Source organism: Prunus mume, linkage group LG2 (assembly GCF_029339155.1).
Source record: "Prunus mume cultivar Tortuosa linkage group LG2, ASM2933915v1, whole genome shotgun sequence".
Taxonomy (NCBI): Eukaryota; Viridiplantae; Streptophyta; class Magnoliopsida; order Rosales; family Rosaceae; genus Prunus; species Prunus mume.
The window spans coordinates 16,943,194-16,964,551 of record NC_142699.1 but is presented as its reverse complement, the minus strand read 5'-3'; the positions used below and the strand labels follow the sequence as shown (position 1 = coordinate 16,964,551).

Genomic DNA, 21,358 nt, shown 5'->3' with positions numbered 1-21,358 from the left:
AAAATTCAATGACATCCCTCCACTTACGCTCTGAACCAAAATACAACATTTCCAAATGAACAGAGAAGAGAACCATTACGCGTCACCTATAAGAGAAGATGCGTTGCATAATTTATACATGGGGGTGGTACAAACCAAATGTAAATGTGCACGCCAACAGAGATTCTGTTTTCTGATTGCTTCAGACGCAAACATTTTGTATCTATATACTAAAGATTTTCGACTTACATTGGATTTTTTGCGGGCATGTCATGTTTAGCTTAACAAACAAGAACCATAAAATGCTCGAGTCTTCTCTTAGCACACAAATCATCATTAGCGTGCGTAATAGCCTAAGGCCATGCTCGATGTTTCTCGTTTTCAACATTATTATTTATTATAAAATATTGGATCATTCATCATCTTTATTAGAATTCATATCCAAACTTTAGGGCTTCAGACACGAAAAGAAAAAAAAACATTGAAGAATCGGTATTTCGTAATTCACTGATTCATATAATTACATATCATTTACCCACAAAAACAAACTCGGTATTTGGTGCGATTTCAAATGCATTCACGTTAGAGAATCAAGAAACAGCCACCCTAACATAACATCCGCAGAAACTTACGGAGTTGTCACCCAATTCTGCAAATACAATAATAGCCAAACAAAATGCAGTCACATTTAGGAAAATTCAAACATTTCTAGAAACACAAGAATTCAGGAAACCTCTCCTCATCAAGGACTTGTATTCAGCTACTGTCCTACGTGTGTGTAATGTTCCTATTGTTTGTATGAAAACATAACAAGTGTGTGTGTGTGTGTGTCCAGCATAGCCATATGTCATAGTAACCGATTAAATACGGCTCAAAGTTCATTGAAATGGGGTCTTGAATTGCCAATCAAGGTTCCTCATAGAACAGTCCTCAATTACATTTTGAACTGCAGGCTCAAAGAGTTCATATTCTGAACTGCAGCCTCAAACAGTAACGGATAGGGTTACATCTCACAAACAGCTCATGGTTCCAGATGGGAGCAATTCTTAATTACATTTGTCAGGATTAGCACAAAGATGCTCCTTAACTGGTATCACTCAACCTATATGCTCCGTAACTGGTATCACTCAACCTATATGCTATATACGGTATCACATGCTCATACAAGTCTCACCTTAGAAAATGCAACATTTCACCACAAGCCCCTTTTGATCACCCCTTCCATCTTCATTGCCTGAGAATTCATATTCAAATATTTAACTCTCCATTTCTACATGATGTGAGCAGAAAGAAAGCAATACAAGCAATTAAATTCAATCAATCGAGACTTAAAAAAGAGTAAAGTATGTGAAGCAAGAAACAGGAATTGACAAACCTTCAGGTGGCTGAGCGAGCTTTCGGTTTTGTGGTGACATCATCTCTTTCTTCAATTGTGTCAATATGTCCTCCATTGTATATTCCCTTCGCCAATTTGCAAGCATGGGGAAAAGACTGGGTTCAACCTGGTAATTTGTTCACCAATCAGCTAGTTTCAACCATACCATAGGAACATATTATCTGAATATTTAAAGGGTAACATCACCTACCACTCCAGTTTCCTGATTGACACATGTCATGTTAATCCTTGTTTGGAACCTAACAGTTGGTGGATTATCCGGATAATCCTTTCCACAGAACAGTTTCAACTGGCAAATTCTCCCTTCATGCACAGTCTAGCAAGAAGCAAGATCAGCAAGACATTAATCTTCTATATTCAAAGAATGACATCATTTGGGATGCACCATTACATGATACATATTATAAATTTAGAAGTGCATTTGGAAAAAAAAGTAAGAAACCTACATTGGGGGGGCCAATGATTGTCCCCGTCCATGACTGCATATATATATCATCGGCATCATCCATCCCATAGCTAACAGTGCCATCCCCAATTCCCTTTTCACCCCTCTCGAGCTCTTCCAGCAATCTGAAATTCCTCGGAACTGTGAACGAAAAACAAACCCAAGAGATATAATTACAACTCATGCATGAAGAGAATGAATACCATAGTATAGCAATCACCAAAAAAAAAAAAATTACACCAAGACTAAAAGGCTTTGTTCAATGGTGGCCATTATTTATTTTCTTTTATTCTTTGAAGCGAGAGAGAACCAATAGAACATTTGCAAGAGGTAGTTGTTAACTTATAATTTCTAACTTAAGAGAGAAATGAGAACAATATGCAACAATACATCAAACACCTCAATTTTCAGTTCTACTCTCTATACCCTGCTTTGGGGAAACCAGATGAGAAATGGTTACGGACAAGTGGAACCACCCTAGTGTTAGAAAGACATGGACATGGACATTTCTCTGATTGCATTTTCTCAAGACCAAAAGTAGTGGTGTTCTAAATTGATCTTTGCCCTCATAGTGCTCGTTTCCATAAGAAGATATGTAATAACTCAAGATAGCTTGCGAAATTACGATGTAAATGTAACATCTTGATATCCAATTGAACACAATTTTGGAGTGTCCTTCCTTACGTAATGTTAAATCTAAAGATGAATCATCATGTCTTCCATATTAAAAATTACATGAACTCAGATGTAAGAGAAGATGCTAGAAAGAACTACCATGTAAGAGAAGATACTAGAACTTTGAGGCTGTTAGATTCAACTATGGAGTATATGTTCAACAGGAAGATAATGAAGGAATTGATGCATTGGTTTGTGCCAACACAATTACTTAACTTACATCAAGATACGAGTATGAGTGTGAGAACGAGGGCAGAAAAATGGTACAACCCCGTTTATGTGATGAATCCACATACAGAAGATAGAATGGAGGTTCGTAAATCATAATTTAGCCAAACCAAATACAGATGGAAAAGGAAAAAGAAGAAAGGAGTGGCTAAAGCACAACACAACTTACTTAAGTCTCTATCTTGTCTCATGCTATTGTTATGTACAACAATTTTTTGACATCAAGAGAAAAAATTTCCAGTTCAAAATCTTCAGCCAAATGGAAAGATAAGCCAAAATTATTAGTATTGACATAACATCAGCTAGCCCTAAACACCTGTACTGGCTACACTAGTGTAATTACATCAGGAAGGTGTTAAAACATAATAGTACCTCAAATGCATACGTTATGTGCACTGTTCTGTTCCATACTAATTTCAACACAATATTCTTTGTCATATTAAACTCTAATGATGCGATTCTTACAGATACTTTAGGCTAAAATGACTCAAGGAACTGATACTAACATTGATTGGCATTAGAAGAGAGTCAGAATGCAATGAAACTCCTAACAAATCTAAGCAACTATCCTAAAAATATTATGATCCAGACACATATCAGCAACCAAATTGATAAAAATAAAAATGAAAACAAATTGATAAGCACAACTTCTTCACTAGGTTAACGAACAAAAAAGCAATTAAATTCAGATAGAAAAAGTAAATAAATTGGGCACGAAAACGTACGATTCAGGAACCAAATCCACACATAAGAATTGATTGGCGCTATGTTTAGATGAACGCATGGAAAAAATGAATGCAAATATAACTGAGAGAGTGAGAAAAAATCTTAGGTTTTGCAGCAGGGCTCACCGACAACGCTTGATCCTTCAGACCCCATTTTGATGTTGAATTTGCAGATTCCAAACACAGCTGAAGATATCTATATATATTTATATAAAAATATATATAGAGGGAGGGAGAGAGAGAGTAAGAGAAGGGCTGTGACGATGGATTGGAGACTGTCTGAGTCCAACTATGGCTCGCGAAGGGCCAAGGCACACATGGAGAAAGGATAAAAAGGAGTAAGAGGACGAGGGAGGATCCGAGTCAAGTATTCCTTCCGCTGAGGGTGTATCGCTATTCATCTACAGCGGCGCCATCTGAGACGTACATTATTATTATTCCAACTAATGCATCCCGAGTCAAAATAAATCCGCACCGTACATGCAATGTAAGACGGGGCCCACGAATAGAAGAGGAGAATCGTTCTCATTATTTTCGCGGTAAGTACAGAATAGTCTTTTCTCTTTCTCTGAAATTTTCACTTTTTACCACATTTGTAGAAGAAGAGCGAAGCGGCAACAGCCTGGGACAACAGAAAAAACAAAAGCCCAAAAGCCAGGCAGTGAAATAAAGTAGAAGGCCCAAAAAAGCCCACACGATAAAAAGATATTTCACCTTCACAACATTAATTAATTGTACATATTTCATGCTAAAACCAGCTGATACACGTTTCATGCTGAAACCTGTATGCCAGAACAATTGAAGAGCTTGCACAAGTCTTGACGATTAATCACATCACTGTAAACATATCTGCGAATCTGTATATTGTATTGTCATTAAACAAACATCACTTAATTAGTTCTAATAATATATTATGCAAAGTAACTTCAATTCAATGAGGTGTAAACATGGGTGGAACCATAAATTTTTCAATTGGTGGGCTAATTAAAGTTGTTTAGCTTAAAATCTAAGGACCAATTTTTGTTTGGATACTTACTGTTTCTATCGTTTTTCTAGAAATATATTAAAATACAGATTGGGATAAAATAGTAAAAGGTTGAGAGTTAAAATCATGAATGTTTATTAAGAGATTATTTTATTAATTGAGCAAACAAATTAAATATAATATGATTATATGCCTACAAAAATTGAGTAGACAATGGGTTACAAAACTACATTTGAGTGGGCTACTAAGTTTTTATGAGATGAATAACATTAAAATATATGTAATATATTTTAATTTTATAAAAAGGCTACCTGGGCTAGAGCCCATGGTAGCCCTTTACCTAGTTCCGCCCATGGGTGCGAAACAGGTGCTGGGGAAGAGATAGGGCTTAGAATTCATTCTATAGTGACGGCTTTATATATAGCCTTTAGGTGAGGTCATATATCTTAACCGTTGAATCATATTAATTAATTTGATCAAACAGTTAAAATATAATGCCTCACCTAAGGACTATATATAATGCCCTCACTATACAATTTTTGTTTGCATTACATTCGATGATTTTGGCGCGGATGCAAACAATGCACGGTTAGTTTTGAAAATTTAACTGTTAAAATTTACTCGCAAAAAATATTTATTCTGCTGCTTTTTGAATCCATGCACCTACATGGGTATTTAAACATTCTGAATCAGATTAATTTATTGTTTTTCCTTTTTCAGCTCATTGTTCAGTAATTAATTATGATAGTGTGAATTCTGCACCTACCTCACCTACTTGTAGAGTGAAGTGAACACTTTTACTGTAATCTATCACATTTTCAAGCCTTTTCAAATATGCACTTACAATCGACAGTTCCAGTCCATCCATTGATGAGGGGCCAATGTTATTGATAACATATGGAATGACATGTGACCTGCAGCTGCAGCAGGCAGATAACTGCAAGTTCATCTCCCGTACATCATATTTGCTTCACGATAAATATGTGCCAACTGATAGGATTGAAACCAATGGAGAAATGAAATTGTGTACTATTCTGATGCAGCGATCTAATTCGCTCATTTTTTGTTTGTTAATTTTCAAAGAAGTCGCACATTTCAAACTCTTATTGCTGTCCGCGATTTGTAATTTTCTACGTAAATTCATACTCGTGGCAGTTGACAGTTGAATGTTACGTGTAAATCCTTTCGGTTTGAAGTTATAGGTCTACTCTGACTCTGGTGGTGAGGGTAGCTAACTACTCTCTAAACTTTATTAAACCAAAAAAAAAAAAAAAAAAAAACCACTCCCATCACTTACACACACACACACACAGATATATATATATATATATATATGTACTAGGGGTGGTTGTGATTCGATAAACGCAATTTTTGTCCAAACCAAACTGACCAACTATTTGCGGTATTGTGATTTTTGAAACCGCAAAAAGCTGTTGGTTACCATGAATTAGCAGTTTAAAACCGCAAGTTTTTTTTTTGTCATAAAAATCTAATCTTTTACATTTTAGGCCTAATTTTGATGCTTCTTTTGAAGCCTTTTGATTTGAAGCATACTTTAACCCAAAAAATATAAATTCACAACCTCAACTTCTCAAGCATATATAAATTCACAACCTCCTTAACTTCTCAAGCATTCACAACCTAAAGAAAATTAAAGTTACACTTCCAAACATTCCAGTTAAAGTTAAACTTCTCAAGCATTCACAACCTCAACTTCTCAAGCATTCCAATTCCAAATCCTTTATAGTTACAAACCAAAAGGAAAATGCAATGCAAAATGTATTAAAATTACAACCCAAAGGAAAAATCCAATTCAAAATTAATTAAAGTTACAAACTAAAAGGAAAATACAATGTACCAATGTTACAAATTAAAGTTACAAACTCAAGTGTTGGTGGTGGTGAGTGGATTTGAAGGACCCCGTTGTATTGTTTGAGCACCAATGCTATATACAAAATGCAAAAAAAGTTGTAGAGTACCCTAAAGGGCGTCCCTCATTTGAGGGACACCTTTTAGGGTACCCTACAACTTTTTTTCCAATGATCCAAACCATCTATTTTTTAGGTCTTCATTCATATATCATCCTTACAAAAAATTATACAAATCGGAAACCGTTTCAACATCCAATTGAGTCCTACAAAATCAATGAACACAGTGTTTCAAGAAAGTACTAAAATTTTAATAACTCAAATGAGTGGTCAAATGATATCGGATTCAAATGATTTTTTGTAGATATGATATTTGAATGAGTATCTACAAAATAGAATGTTTGGATTAGTGAAATACAATTTGAAGTGGGCCCTACAAGGGGTGTTCCTCCAATAAGCTTATTTGAGAGATCCCTCAATGGAAGCTCTCTGTATATATATATATATATATATATATATATATAAGACAAAAATGAGAACTCATTGGCCATTTAGCTATATTTGGGCTAGTATATGTTTTTAGTCCATTTAGCATAATGACTTTGAATAATATTTCGGCCTTAAATCCTTTCCAAGTGGGCTTAGAAGTCTGGACTACAACATGTTCTGATTCTGGGTCCATTTAGCATATTCTCTTCCACTCCGAGTTATTCTATAGTAAGGATCTTATATATGGCCCTTAGATGAGGTACTATCTTTTAACCGTTGGATCAGGCTAACCAATTTTATCCAACGATTAAGACATAAGACCTTACCTAAGCTAAGGCCCATATATAAAGCCCTCATTATAGAATTATAGCAAAACGACACTTGTAGTCCATGCGGTTTCCAACTTTTACCACTAAGGTCCTTATAGTTTCAATTTCGTCACTTTTGCCACTGTGGTTTAGGATTCCAAGCAATTCGAGGACACTTCTCAATTTCCGTTAGATTCCTTTTACTTATGTTAGGCCTTGAGCACGTGCCCCTCACATGGAAGGATATTACAATCAAATCGAACCATCTTATAAACCCAAAATACTGGCTCAGCCTTACACATTCGAATTAGGCCATTTTGGGGGAAGTTTGAGAGATGTTGAACTCTGGCCAAGCTCCAAGGTGTCAATTTTGTAATGGCGAAATGAGATTGGGAATCTCCAAGAGAGATAGGACTCGTGGGAGATGTTTCTGGAAATGCACTAGATCTTATGTAATAAGAAAATTTATTTTTGTTAATTTTTGGGTATAAATGGTGAATCTGGTTTTTGTGTTATCAATTTTGAAATTGTGCTAGGCAGGGAACACTTTATTGTGCGGATTTATTTGGGATGATAAACCAATTAGATTCAATCAAGCAAGCAGATGGAATCAAGTAGTGAGAGAAGGTGAAGGCATTAATGGCTGCTTGGAAGATGAATTTTAGAAGCCCAAAAGGTTGCAAGATTCTACTGTAAATTCCCTAAATGGAATTAGGGATTTGTTTTTGTTGATTTGTGGATTTCTACTATTAATTTAGGCTTAATTATGTACATGCCCTCTGTACTTTCCAACTTATCTCAGATTACCACTGTGGTGAAAACGTCTCAAAGTACCCCCAGCGTGCAAAAAGCATCTCACGTTACCTTTCCGTTTTTTGAAGTTCCGTTCTGAACGTTCATCGTTCATCTCCCAAAATTCCGAACAGCAGCTCCTCCCATTTTTTACCGCTCATCGCACCAGTTTTTGGGCTGCCATCGCCTCCTCCGCCACCCCAAGCGACGACATGGATATCAAAAGAACCAGCACGTTGTCCTCTACCACCCTCACATCTCAGCCGCTGCCAACCGTCGTCTGGATCACCGAAAAAAGCAAGAAATTGGCTGGTTTTTACCCAAAATCTCCATTGCTCGTTCGGGCGATTCCGAGCACCATTTTCTTCGATCCAGGTATGATTTTTCAACATCTCGAGTTGTTCTTGCTGCTAGTTGTGTTGGTTAGGAGAAATTTCTGAGTTTTGGAGGGTAAATAAGCGATGAACAGTAACAAAGGGGAGGGACTACTGTTCTCGGAATTTTGGGGAGATGAACAGAATATTCGGAACTTCAAAAAACTGACGGAAAGGGTAACGTGAGACAGTTTTTTGCACGTTGGGGTACTTTGAGACGTTTTCCACCACAGGTGGTAATCTGAGATAAGTTGGAAAGCACAGGGGGCATGTACATAATTAAGCCATTAATTTATGTGTTGTTGATAATGATTGTGGTTATGAAGTTAGCAAAAAATTGAACGTTGGCACCATTCCCATATGTTATGTATTTTGAATGTTGTAGTTCTTTTGGTTTCGAAATTTGCAAGGAATGTAGAATGGAAGCTTTATTTTGATTCAAATTGCTTTATTCAATTGACATTTGTTTCAACAGCAACTTGACACTTTCATGCTACAATAAATTTGGTGTTTACTCATTTGATATGACAGAATGCTAAATACTACTAACAATCAACTTGCTACTCACATTTAATTCCAAAAAAGTGACTTTTAATTCCAAAACAACTTCAAAATGCTATTACATAACAAATGTTCCAGCAACTAAAAAACTTCAGAATGTTAACAACTGATGTCAAACATGCATCAATTCAAAATACTTTTACATTCAAAAGGTGCAACAATTGAAAGATCCAACAGTTCAAAATACTTTTATATTCCCAACTTCATTAATTCACAAAATAGTCAAGAATATGAATATGTTTCACTTTAGTTGAATTTCTACTTTATTCAATTCATTGGTGCTTTCCATGGTGGTTTCCATGGATCACTACTGCTAACTCCCAAAGTCTTGGAACTTGCCTTAGAGTTGGATGCACAGAAGCAAATGGATTCACAGAAATAGAAGCAGATGGATTCACATAGGTAGAGGCATATAGATTCACATAACTCGATACACCTTGCTGCAAAGTTGCATGTGATGAGCTTTTCTTGATTTGCATTGAAAAAAAAAAAGTTTACCAATCATTGTAATATACATGAAGTTGGTAAAAAAAATTACAAAATTATGAACTGAAACTCACATGAAGCTTTCTTCTTTCCACATTCATTTGAGAAACATATGCATTGGTTTGAGAACCTCTTGCATTCATTTTAGAACCATATCCATTGGTTTCAGAACCTCTTGCATTCATTTGAGAACCAGATGCATTGGTTTGAGAACCAGAGCCTCTCTTTTTCTTTGAAGGATACCTAGTTGTCCATCTTTTATCAATATAAGTTCCAAGTAGAAGGTCTTGTGGCTGATTCTTACAATTCCTATTGTTGTGACCTTTTTGAAAACATCTAGTACAAGTAACAGTCCCTTTTCTTCTCAAATTTGCACTTATGACATTAGCTGTCTTCTCCATCTCATGGTCTTTTTTTCTACTTCTCCTTAGTGTCCCTAGTTGTTTTCTAGCAAGTGAAGGTGACAATGATGCTTGGTTTGACCTTGGCCACATGTGAAAGCCTTTGACATGATGAATTATTGACTCATAAGCCTTTAAGTAAGTGTCTTTGTGGTAACATATGGCGACATAATCTTCTGGATGTCTTCTATACATATATATAGCAGAAAAATCATGAATGCAAAGGATACCATTAAGATCCCATCTTCTCCAACTACATGTCATCTCAACTATATTTACCCCATGTTGATCATGTAAATACTCTCCTACTTGAAATTCATAAGGTCCAAGTCTAGCTTAAGTTGGCATACAAGTCCCAGTTGAGATATATTTGATCTTCTCCAACTTCTTTTGAATTTTAGGGCAAATGACCCTTCATGTTTTGACAATGTTTCCCTCTTCATTTGAAACCTTTTCATAATGTTACACCTTATCATTTCTAGCATGGTTAGTATGAGTTTATCTCGAGCAGTCAAGATATAGTTATTAAAGGTGTTACACAAGTTATTTAACAACATGTCACATTTAGGGGCAGTACTAAACCTATGTCTGATCCACTTGTCTAGATCTTTTGACATCAACCAATCATATGCAGCTCCATTCATATATTTCAGTTTATTCATTTCAACCTCAAATTCATACCTATTTGATGCCCTAGTTGCACTTCATAACAGATCCTTTAGGCTCTTCCCCTTGAACTTGTCTTTGAAGTTCCCATCAATGTGCCTAACACACCATCTATGTTGAGCTTGAGGCACCACAATGTCAAATGCTCTGTTCAGTCCCTATAATCACAAACAATCAGTTATTAAACTTTAAAGAAACTAAAACAAAATGAAGCAAAAAAAAAAGAAGAAAAAATGACAAACAATGAAGTCACCTTTTGTTGATCAGATATAAATATCTAACCATGGTCACTTGCAGGACCAAGATCATCAATCAAAAACTCCAAAAACTAACTCCAAGTATCTTTTGTTTCCAACTCTACTGCAGGATATGCAATGAGATACGTGTTATCATTAGCATCAACCCCCATTGCAGCAAACAATTGACCTATTAAAAAAATGAAGTTAACAACTAACAAAGTGAAGGAAAAGAAACTGAAATAACTAAAAAAAAGAGAAATTGAAACAACTAAAAAAAAACTGAAACAACTAGGCTTTACCCGAGAAAGGACCCTTCAAGTGGCACCTATCTACTCCAATGATAGGTCTACAACTAGAAAGAAAACCTTTTTTGCATGCATCAAGGCATACATAAAGCCTCTGAAAATGTGGAGGAGGCTCCACTCTTATCTTCATTATGCTTCCAACATTAGTTGCTATGACCTCATCACAATACTCTCTCAACCTTGAGTATTGCTCCTTATAAGTCCCTTATATTATCTCATTGGCCCTGTTCTTAGCTCTTGCACATTGACTATCAGACACATTATACCCTAAACATTGTGTAGTTATCCTCCTTTTATCATTTTTCACAAATTTAATACGATAATTGCCTTGCACTACATAATTTTTCATAGCTTTTTTCAATTCTTCCTTGCTTCCAAATAACATTCCCCTCTCAAAGTTAGGGTTATCCAAATCAGACTTACAAAACTCTGAAAATTTTATCCTTTTTTACCTTCCTCATCTGAAGAGTAATTAGAGAGTCAAATCATTTCCCAGAGTTTGTATAATTGTATTCTTCACAAGCAACAACCACTAAATTTTTAGTGGGATAAGTATTTCCTACTCTCCTAAAGTTGGACTGAAGAGCTACATCAAATTCATTGTTGTCATCTAGGGCAGCATCATTGTCACTCTCATAAATTTCCTTGTTTGATTCATCAGCATTATTATCAAATTCTAATCTTCTTCTCCTACCATCAAAATTAGTGTTTTCTTCAGCACTCTCTTCTTCTTCATTACCCGCTTCATTGATGACATTCCCAGCCGGCTCTACAGGAACCTCTATAGTTCCTATATTAGGCACTTGTTCTACATATTCTTGGGTTAACTGTGATTGATAATTAAAAACCTCATTAAAAAAAGGCATCTAGAACGTCATCAAATGCTGTATTATAAAGCAATTGGAGTGGCCCAACATCTGAAATTTTTTGGCATAACCAAATAAGAACAAAAATGCAAAGCATGCATATTGAATACTTTATGCAAATAAATAGAGACACTATGCTTCCTAAAGCCTTTAGTAGTGAAAACATGCACAGGATCACTGTCTTTTACTTCCTATTCCAACAACAACAACAAAAAAACATTTACTTCCTAAAGCCTTTACTTTCCCACCAACTATCCCACTTAGGCCCCGTTCGGGATTGCTTTTTCTGGCAAAAAACATGCTTCACTTTAAAGTTAAGCAGTTTAAGATGTTTAGTAAAAATAAAATATTCTAATTATTTTAAAAGCAGTGGCTTTTTGACTTTTAAAAGCATTTGGTTGCTTTTCAAAGTTCTTTCAAAAGAAGCAGAGATGAACCTTTAATGAATTTTTTAATTCCCAAAATATCACCATTCATTTTAAAAAATGACATTTCCTCCACTTCCACATCCAACTCCACCAATTGTACCACCACATTCGGTACCTCCACAACCACCGCCACTGCCACCACCACCACCACCACCACCACCACCACATCCTCCTCCTCCTCATCCTTCGCCACCACCACCACAACCAGCACCTCCTCCACCACCTCCACCTCCACCACCATAATTACCACCACAAAAACCAGCTTCTCTAAAACCTCTACATCCATCACAACCAACACCACCACGCTTCTATCACCACCACCACCTCCACAAACCCCATCCCCACCACCGCCACTACCACAACCATAACCACCAACTCCAACTTCACCACCACCACCACCACCACCACCTCCACTCCATCACCACCACTACCACCACATGATTAGTACATAACACTTTCAACATCATGTCTATTTTAGTTATTATTCACAGTTACAACCATTTTATATTAAAACTTATCAAACAATTTTGACATTGCTTTTTGTACTAACAACATTTTAAAAATATTCTTTACCAAACATGGAGCTACTTTACTTTACAGCTAATTATTTTCAAAGCACAAGACTCAACTTTTTAAAAGTGATAGCAATCCCAAAGTGGGCTTAAGAAACAAACTCAATACAGTACAAAAGGATACAAATAAGGAATTTCTCCAAAATCACACATGCAGACAATTGAAAAAACAAAGCATTGAAAGCAACAAACACTTTAACCATTGAAAGCTCCTATATCAAATTGAAGCTAAGTTAAATAATCAAGCCCTTTCTAAGCTGGTTTGTTCAAGCTTCCATTGCCTTCTTCTGTGCTCTTCATCATTTTGGTTGTGTAACCAGCTCCTTCAATCGATTAACTTTTATGCACATATGAGATTTTTTAATTAAACCCTAAAAGGCCCAAAAGAAATCCCTAATTTGTGTTTGAGAATGACAAGTAATTTGAGTACACTTCTCAATTTCAATCAGAAGTCTAATTTGTTTTTAACCACACGAATAGGAGTGTCGTTTTGCCTATAACTATCGCTTCCACTCCACTTCTGCTGATCATGTGTTGAGCAAAGAAAGGAAGAAATATGGGAGTGTTTGTTGGTCAATGCCGTGCCATTTGAACTTCCGTACCTAAATTGCTATTATTGAATTACTGGTTCTAATCACGACCACGTGGCTGTGTCGTATCTATCATCTACTTCTACTTCCTTGCTCAAATTCTTACAAGTAGAGATGACAACTGAAACACAGGCACCCTACCCGACCCACAAAACCATGGCGGCCAACACCACCGTGATCGGCCAACAGGATTACGATAGAGCTCAACAAGTCAAGCAATTCGATGAATCCAAGCTCGGAGTCAAAGGCCTCGTTGACTCCGGCCTCATCTCCATCCCCCGTTTCTTTATCCACCCGCCCGAAACACTACCCGACCTCCGACCCTATACTAAACCCCAAACCCAGCAACAGCCGATCCCCACCATCGACCTCTCCGACCTTCACACCCATCGCCGCTCATCCATCGTCCAACAAATCAGCCGCGCCTGCCGAACATTCGGTTTCTTCCAGATCACCAACCACGGCATCCCGTCTGCGGTTCTGGACCGTACGATTGCCGGCATCAAGGCCTTCCACGAACAGCCGACGGAGGTCAAAGCGCCGGTCTACAGAAGAGAGATGGGCACGGGCGTATCTTATCTGTCCAACGTCGACCTGTACAGCTCAAAAGCTGCCAGCTGGAGGGACACGCTTCAAGTAAAGCTGGGACCTATTCCGGCGGCTCCTGAAGAAGTGCCGGAGATTTGTCGGGACGAGATTGTTGGGTGGGACGGGGAGATCCTACGGCTGGGAGAGGCGCTGATGGAGTTGGTGAGTGAAGGGTTGGGATTGAGCGCGGGGAGGTTGAAGGAGATGACGTGTCTGGGAGGGAGGGTGATGGTGGGCCATTACTACCCGTACTGCCCCCAGCCTGATCTGACGGTGGGGCTTACATCTCATTCTGACCCGGGAGTGTTGACCTTGCTGCTTCAGGACCACATGGGTGGGTTGCAGGTTAAGCACGGTGAGGGTTGGGTGGACGTGAAACCCGTCCCCGGCGCTCTTGTTATCAACGTTGGAGATTTACTTCAGGTAAGTGCAAAATACAAGCAATAATCTAACGGGAGCGGTCGTTTTATTTTTACTTTTAATCTTTAAAATTAAATACTTTGGGGTTGATTGATTTGCAGATTATGTCCAACGGGGAATACAAGAGTGTAGATCATCGGGTGTTGGCAAACTCAAACCGCGAGCCACGGGTGTCAACTGCAGTGTTTTTCAATCCAAGCAATAGAGAGGGCACCTATGGTCCATTGCCAGAGCTGGTCGCGCCCGAGAAACCGCCACTCTACCGAGAGTTCACGTTTTCAGAGTTCATGCAAAGGTTCTTCACGAAAGGATTGGATGGCAAAGCTTTGGTCAATCACTTTGAGCTGTGAAAAATACCACCTCACCAAACTGTACTGTGCGTATCTCATCTTCTGTAATAATAAGACTGTTAAACTTCAATCTTATGTATCAGGAAAGTTGATAGTATTGTGTGGCAATTTATCTTCCTCAAAGGTTATGTAGATTATTGGAATTCAAAAAGCTTATATGGCCTGTGCTCAAAATCAAATTGATACAAATCCTCATGTAAAAATATTTCGATTCAAAAACCGAATTTCTTAGGTTCAGATAGAGAACTAGCTGTTTCTAGCTTTCCATCCCCGAACCAGTCAGACATCTCTTCATCATCTGTGCAATCAGTAAGCTCTAAGCTTCTTGGAATACTGGCAGACCTAGATCCATCATCGTTTGCCATATCCCTCATGCCACCTTTGCTCCTCTCTAACATCTTCAACTTCCATTTGTCCCTCTTCTGCAGATTCCGAGACAGCTCGGTCTTACCTCCTGCAATGGGGAAATCTACAAATCCAAAAGCCTCATTCCATGACTTTGAGTGACTACCGTCGTCATCTCCTTCATCCACAAATCTCCACATGCCGACACCTCTATCTTGACTTTGCCTACATTGCCCCGCATATGATTGATCATTAACGTCAGAGTCACCTCCGACAAAATTCATACTGTTATTATTAGGGCAGCCTCCATCTTCACATACAGGTTCAGCAGAAGCCTCTGAAGAATGTGCTGCCTTAGGTCTTTTATGATCACATTTTAAGCACACCATGTTTCTCCTAAAGTTAATATAATTGCAACTGCACGAAAAACGGATATTTAGTCATATACAAGTAAAGTATAAATCTGGAATCACTTGATTCAGAAAAACTCACGAGTCGCATTCCCACTCTCCAGGATTTATATGCCGCTTTGGAGGCTTCTCTTTGCATTGTAAGCATCTACCATTCTTTGCAAAGTTTAAGAAATTGCATCTGTAAAGAAAATTTGATGTCTCAATAAGAAATGGAACCACGTGTGGAATAAAGTTAAGATCATAGCAGCCATTACTTGTCACATATCCAGTCGCCCTTCTTCAATGGAAGATGATCCTGATCCTCCCTTAAGTTTGCCAGTCTTTCTTCAGAAAGTTCATCACAACGTAGGCACTTGATATTTCTGGCGAAGTTTAGGAAGTTGCATCTGACAAAGGGAATACTAAGAAGGGTAAAACAACTTATCAAGATTCAATAATCATAAACAACAAGAAGATCAGCTGTCAAATTACTTGGGGCAAAGCCAGTCGCCTTGCTTCATTGGAACATTTATCTGCAATTTTTCTTGTGAAATTGAATGGTTTGGCACTGATGCAACCCTTTTCATGGTTGTACTTGTAGACTTTGGGAGATTGGAGTCAAGGTTCTCATTGCTGTAATCTACCATCTCTTTCAGTAGCCTTCTCACTGATTCTTTGACCATTTGGTTTAGACATGGCTTGTTCTCTACTGTACCAGTAATGGGATCAAGCCCATACGTTAACAAGAAACGCATGACATCCACAGTACGCCCACCTTCATCTTCACGTGCCTTCACATATGCTCTCTCGCAGTCTCCTCTCAAATTGCAGGAGCTGCAGACCTACTAAAATGCCTGTTCTTATTAGATATGACGATTATATCTCAAGCTTTCTTTCTACTGAAAGGTTAATTGGATGCTAAATACCTTTTTAATTTCTAAAGTAGAAGTACATAAGATTTTGAGAACGAGAGAATTCATTATTAAATGGAAGAGTGCTGAAAACACTCAGAGACTAAGCACGTACATCTCCTTCATTAATGCCCACATGTGCCCTTAGACGCTTTCCCGAGTTGACAACTTTCCTATCTAAGCTCGGGCATCCACATCCTGCAATGGTCTGGATATCTTTCCTTGACAATAACCTGGCCACACAAAGGGAATTTAATGAGCTAAGGTCTAGAAATAAAATTATCAGGTTTCAAAGCAAAATCAGTAAATAACATATGCCCTCCTGAAAACCAAAGACTGGATTCTCCACAAACAACCCTTGGTTCTAAATCTATTGTATCCGGATAAGGTGAGCTCATGAGCAATTAGCTTTCATGAGACCAAAGCAAGGAGAACTTCAGTGCATTGGGAAAAATCTCATATCAACCTGCTTCCAGGTTACAGAAACAAGATAACAAAAGAGCAAACACACACACGCATACAGAAGTGATATGAAAATGCAAGCATGTGGAAAATTGATAGTAATGATAAAACAAAACAAGCTAATGTTATTTCTAACTCCAACCACGAAATCTGCTGCTGAGGTTGCATAACAATTGAAATACCCAAATATAAAAATAAACATTTCATCCCATACTTTATATTCAAATGCATATCGTTTATTAAATTCATAACCTCAAAAAGGAAAAGAAAAGAACTTAATAATTCATCTCTCCTCAAAAGCAAAACATCATCATTACCTTATAAGACTACAACGGTCCCGAGCAAAATTCAGGCATGCTGTTCGTATACGATTCGATTCCTTTGGACCCAGTTCAGCATTCCGAAACGAGTTTTCGTCTTCTTCAAAGTAGCCTCTTTTCAACAAGCATTCCATCAGCTCCAGCCATTCCCGCCACGGATGCGAAATCTGCACCGTACAATCTTCCGCATTCGTAAGGCTTCCCCGATCGGACGGGTCATCGGTGCCTGACGCCAACTGGGTGATCTTGTATGTGGGTTTTGAGTCTTTTGACGATTGAAGCTCTTTAACTTCATTCACTACGAAGTCCAGCTTTGGATTGGGAGCTAGGGTTTCGCTGGGGCTGTGAAATTGCGAAATTGGTATGAGAAATTTTGGGTTTTGGAAGTGGATTCTGAGGACAGGATAGAGATTATCATGGCCGGTTTTGAGAAGCTTGTACATTTGACAATATTTGGCAGAGCTTTGTGATAATTTTGGTGGAAAAAGACTCGGCCTGACCGTTAAGTTTGTTTGAAGTTATAAACCCTGCTTGCTTCAGTTTACATCTCGCAGCAGAAATGCGTATAAGATGGTTAACTGCTTTTATAAAGTTTGGTTGTGTTTGGAAACAAGTGTAAGCTGTCCAAATTCCTAACAGTGCTCGAATCGGATTGCGAATATGTCCAAGGAGTTTAGATCTCATGTACCCAAAATGCCCTCAATATCTCCTCTTTATTCACAAGCAGAACATCAGAAGACCTCTTTGACATAAAACACCAAATGCACCCCCAAGCAAGTATGTGTGTAACAAATATCAATACGTATCTTTATTTATTTATTTTTGATAATAAATTACGACTGCTGTAAACAAAATCCAAATTCATACATTAAAATTTGAAACCAATTAATTATAAGCTTAAATGCTAAAATGGTCTCTGTGTTTTAGTTTATTGTCAAATTTAGTGTATGTATTTTCAATTTGGCAAATCTGATCCATGTGTTTAGCATTGTTAGTCAATGTGATTATTACGTTAAACTACTGCTAAGATAATATTAAAAAAATAAATAATAAAAAATAAAAATTTAAAGCTCAAAGAAATTAAAAAGCAAAGGATCTCAACACCCCCTCCTCTTCTACCATTCTCCCCGCCTACTTTCCCTGCCCACACCCAAAAGCCCCAAGCCACAGCCACATATGAACTCTAATCTCTCTCTCTCTCTCTCTCTCTCTCTCTCTCTCTCTCTCTCTCTCTCTCTCTCTCTCTCTCTCTCTCTCTCTCCCTAACTCTCAACCATCTCCTACTATGTAAAAAAAGATATTTGGCTTGAATGATATTTTATTAATAACACAGGAATATATATATACACGAATATTCCTTGTACAATAAGAAATTCTACTATCTAGGAATGCCATCTAAGGTAAGGATTGGATTAGAATCAATTACAGATTTCTTTCCGATCTAAAATATATTTACTTTCTATTTCTAACACTCCCCTTCAAGTTTGAGAGTAAATGTCAAGAACGCCCAATTTGCATAACATAACTGAAAAATTCTCCTTGCCCAATGGTTTTGTAAATGTATCAGCTAGTGGTTGCAAAGAGTCACATGCGATGTAGAAACAATATCATCAAGTATTTTGTCCCGAATAAAATGGCAATTCATCTTAATATGTTGTGTTCTCTTATGAAAGATTAGGTTTGCCGATATCTGTAGTGTTGCATGATTATCACAATACATACGAGATGCTCTTGAAGATGGCAAGTGTAAATCTTGTTAGAGTTTGAGTGGGAAAACACAATTGGGTTTTTCTGAAGTGGGCTTTGGACGTGTTGGCCTTATTTAAATTAAATATATATATTTATATATTTAAGATTGATAACTTCAGATAACTTCTGTTAGTTTGAAATTCAAAGTTCAGACAAATATCTTCAAACATGTATGCTTATTTAAATAGCCAAACGTGCAGAGAAGAAACCAACTTTTGAAACCCAAAACATCTCACACAACACTGAAAAACCATTGAGAGTATCCATACTGTAGTTCGTCAAATACCAAAATTCAAGTGCTAGAATTTTGGTTTTGATAGTTGTATCCTGGTGGACAGTCATCTGCAGAACCACAAGCACAAGAGTGGGGGTGAAATATTGTCTAAGGACATAGCAAATCTGCCAGCCTCTATCATCTCTGCAAGTTAGTATTTCTGGTTTAATACAAACTTTTGTATATGTAATTTTTCTATTGTTATATATTGATTTATTCAAAAGCCTTATATACATATATTTATTCTGTTATATTATACAACTTACTGATTGTTTCCAACAAATCTTGCAACAAAAAATGTAACCAAGTAACCTTACAACATGCTCTAGCCATTGCCCTATATTCAGCTTTAGCTGCGGATAATGAAACTATCTTATGTTGCTTTGTTCGCCAAGAAATTAATGAATTACCTAAGAATACACAATATTCGCTAGTTGAACGGCGAGTTAGAGGACAACCAGCCCAATCCGAAGTACAATAAACAATTAAATCCAACTTATTGTCTGATTGAAAAGGCAAACCTTGACCCGGATTAGACTTGAGATATCGAACAACTTGGAGAGCAGCATTCATGTGAGGTAGTCTGTCACGCCCTAACCCACGGATTTACGTAACTTTGGATTAAGACGTGATTCACACCTTAATTATAGAATTTAATAAAATAAAAGCTAAAATGTGAAGAAACATTTAAATGAATAAAATAAATATTTCACATAGAATATTTAGTGAAAACGACAACATATGAAATCTTATAATTTTTACATTATTTTACAAGTTAGAACTACTCAAAAGTTCACTAAAAGAGTAGCTCATTATTCATCCACAAGCTATGTACACAATACACTCTATAGATATATGCCAAAATCATCACAAGCTCTAGATTTCAGGTTCAGTACCTGCAAAATTTGTTAGGGGGTGAGCGAAACCACATCTCAGTATGGACATAAACCTTTTCACGGTAAATTGATATAATTAAATTAAGTGACATACAATTACACATCCAAATGTCACATTAATAAAATTAATGCATGAATGCTCTTCATCTAATCCTGTTAATTCATATAACTGGACAAGTAGACCTGCACGTCCCATACCATGCTTATACCGCTTGGTCCCGAATGCCCATTTATATGAACTAACCTCATTTCAATCATCCCATAAATCCTTTTTTGTTAGTCATCTTGTCTAACTCCCTGTCGCCAGTCTCGTATTACCCAATAAAAATCATGTGCACTATGGGATCCCTGAGATATTGTATTTGTCAAGAGTTAGACTCAACTACACAAAAGATAATTTTCATTACCCTCTTTTCCATCATTATTTTCTCAACCCAACAATTCCAACCAATTTCCATGAAATGATATAATTATACCTTTCACCTATCCTTCACAACAATATAACCATTTAAAACATCACCAATGTATATATAATTAGGCCAACATTGTTCAAATAGTTAAGAATATGTAAACATCCAATACAAGGAACGTCAACCAAATTGTAATACCTTGCATAATATAATGCTCATGAAATTTAATTAAATCAATCCTTATAAAAGGCCTCCAAAAAACCCCTACCTTGATTCCAAAGCCTAGACCTGGGCACGGTTCGGGTTGGGTCAAATTTGGCAACCCGTGGGCCGAACCGATTAGGGCCTCGATTCTCAGGTTGGGTCGGGTCTAAGTTGAAACACGCAAGTAGGCCAAACCGCAATGGGCCTCGATTCTCAGGTCGGTTCTGTATTTTAATCGGTTTGGGCTTGAGCCCAATGCTACCATTTTTCAAAAGCCCAAATCATATTTACTTTCAGCCAAAAAAGCCCATATCATATTTAGTTACAGCCAAAACCCATTTTTTTGTTGTCAAATTACCCAAATCACTTTTTTCTTCTCTTTCAAATCCTAAAATCATGCCAATTCAAGTATAACCTATAAAAATCCATCATTCCAATATAAGTTTCTAAACAACTAAATCAATCCCACATTCACGCAATCATCAACCAACCAAGGAAATGAAATATAACGTCTTACAAACCATTACAAAAAAAAAAGAAAAAAAAACACAAATAAAGCAAGCAATCCAAATTAAACTAATGAAAGATTACAACCCATGACAAAAATACACATAAATACCCTTCCAAAAAAGCTGTTGCATGATTGCATCTATCCATTC

General features: G+C 37.2%; 3 protein-coding genes across 6 annotated transcripts; 1 reads left to right on the top strand and 2 right to left on the bottom strand.

Moving 5' to 3' along the window:
- Positions 1–350: 350 nt before the first annotated feature.
- Positions 351–3,789, bottom strand: MMZ1 (MMS ZWEI homolog 1). Of its 2 annotated transcripts, XM_008223232.3 has the most exons (6): positions 3,575–3,788; positions 1,822–1,961; positions 1,566–1,691; positions 1,355–1,481; positions 1,154–1,213; positions 351–628 (listed from the first exon to the last, which is right to left on the bottom strand). In XM_008223232.3, the coding sequence occupies exons 1-5, from the start codon at positions 3,600–3,602 to the stop codon at positions 1,155–1,157; spliced, it is 480 nt and encodes a 159-aa protein (XP_008221454.1). In that variant the 5' UTR covers positions 3,603–3,788; the 3' UTR covers positions 351–628; position 1,154. The 2 variants fall into 2 exon arrangements, with proteins under 2 accessions (XP_008221454.1, XP_008221455.1); XM_008223233.3 differs by lacking the exon at positions 351–628 and having other exon boundaries at positions 857–1,213; positions 3,575–3,789.
- Positions 3,790–13,338: 9,549 nt separating this feature from the next.
- LOC103321446 (1-aminocyclopropane-1-carboxylate oxidase homolog 1-like) lies at positions 13,339–15,725 on the top strand. Of its 3 annotated transcripts, none has more exons than XM_089045096.1 (3): positions 13,339–14,389; positions 14,488–14,762; positions 15,596–15,725. In XM_089045096.1, the coding sequence occupies exons 1-2, from the start codon at positions 13,493–13,495 to the stop codon at positions 14,734–14,736; spliced, it is 1,146 nt and encodes a 381-aa protein (XP_088901222.1). In that variant the 5' UTR covers positions 13,339–13,492; the 3' UTR covers positions 14,737–14,762; positions 15,596–15,725. The 3 variants fall into 3 exon arrangements, with proteins under 3 accessions (XP_088901222.1, XP_088901221.1, XP_008221470.2); XM_089045095.1 differs by lacking the exon at positions 15,596–15,725 and adding an exon at positions 15,165–15,572; XM_008223248.3 differs by lacking the exon at positions 15,596–15,725 and having other exon boundaries at positions 13,340–14,389; positions 14,488–14,892.
- Positions 14,851–17,734, bottom strand: LOC103321447 (uncharacterized). Its single transcript, XM_008223249.2, has 6 exons — positions 17,164–17,734; positions 16,500–16,617; positions 15,966–16,315; positions 15,749–15,880; positions 15,574–15,672; positions 14,851–15,498 (listed from the first exon to the last, which is right to left on the bottom strand). Exons 1-6 carry the CDS (start codon positions 17,607–17,609, stop codon positions 14,949–14,951), a joined length of 1,695 nt encoding a protein of 564 aa, XP_008221471.2. The 5' UTR covers positions 17,610–17,734; the 3' UTR covers positions 14,851–14,948.
- Positions 17,735–21,358: the final 3,624 nt, after the last annotated feature.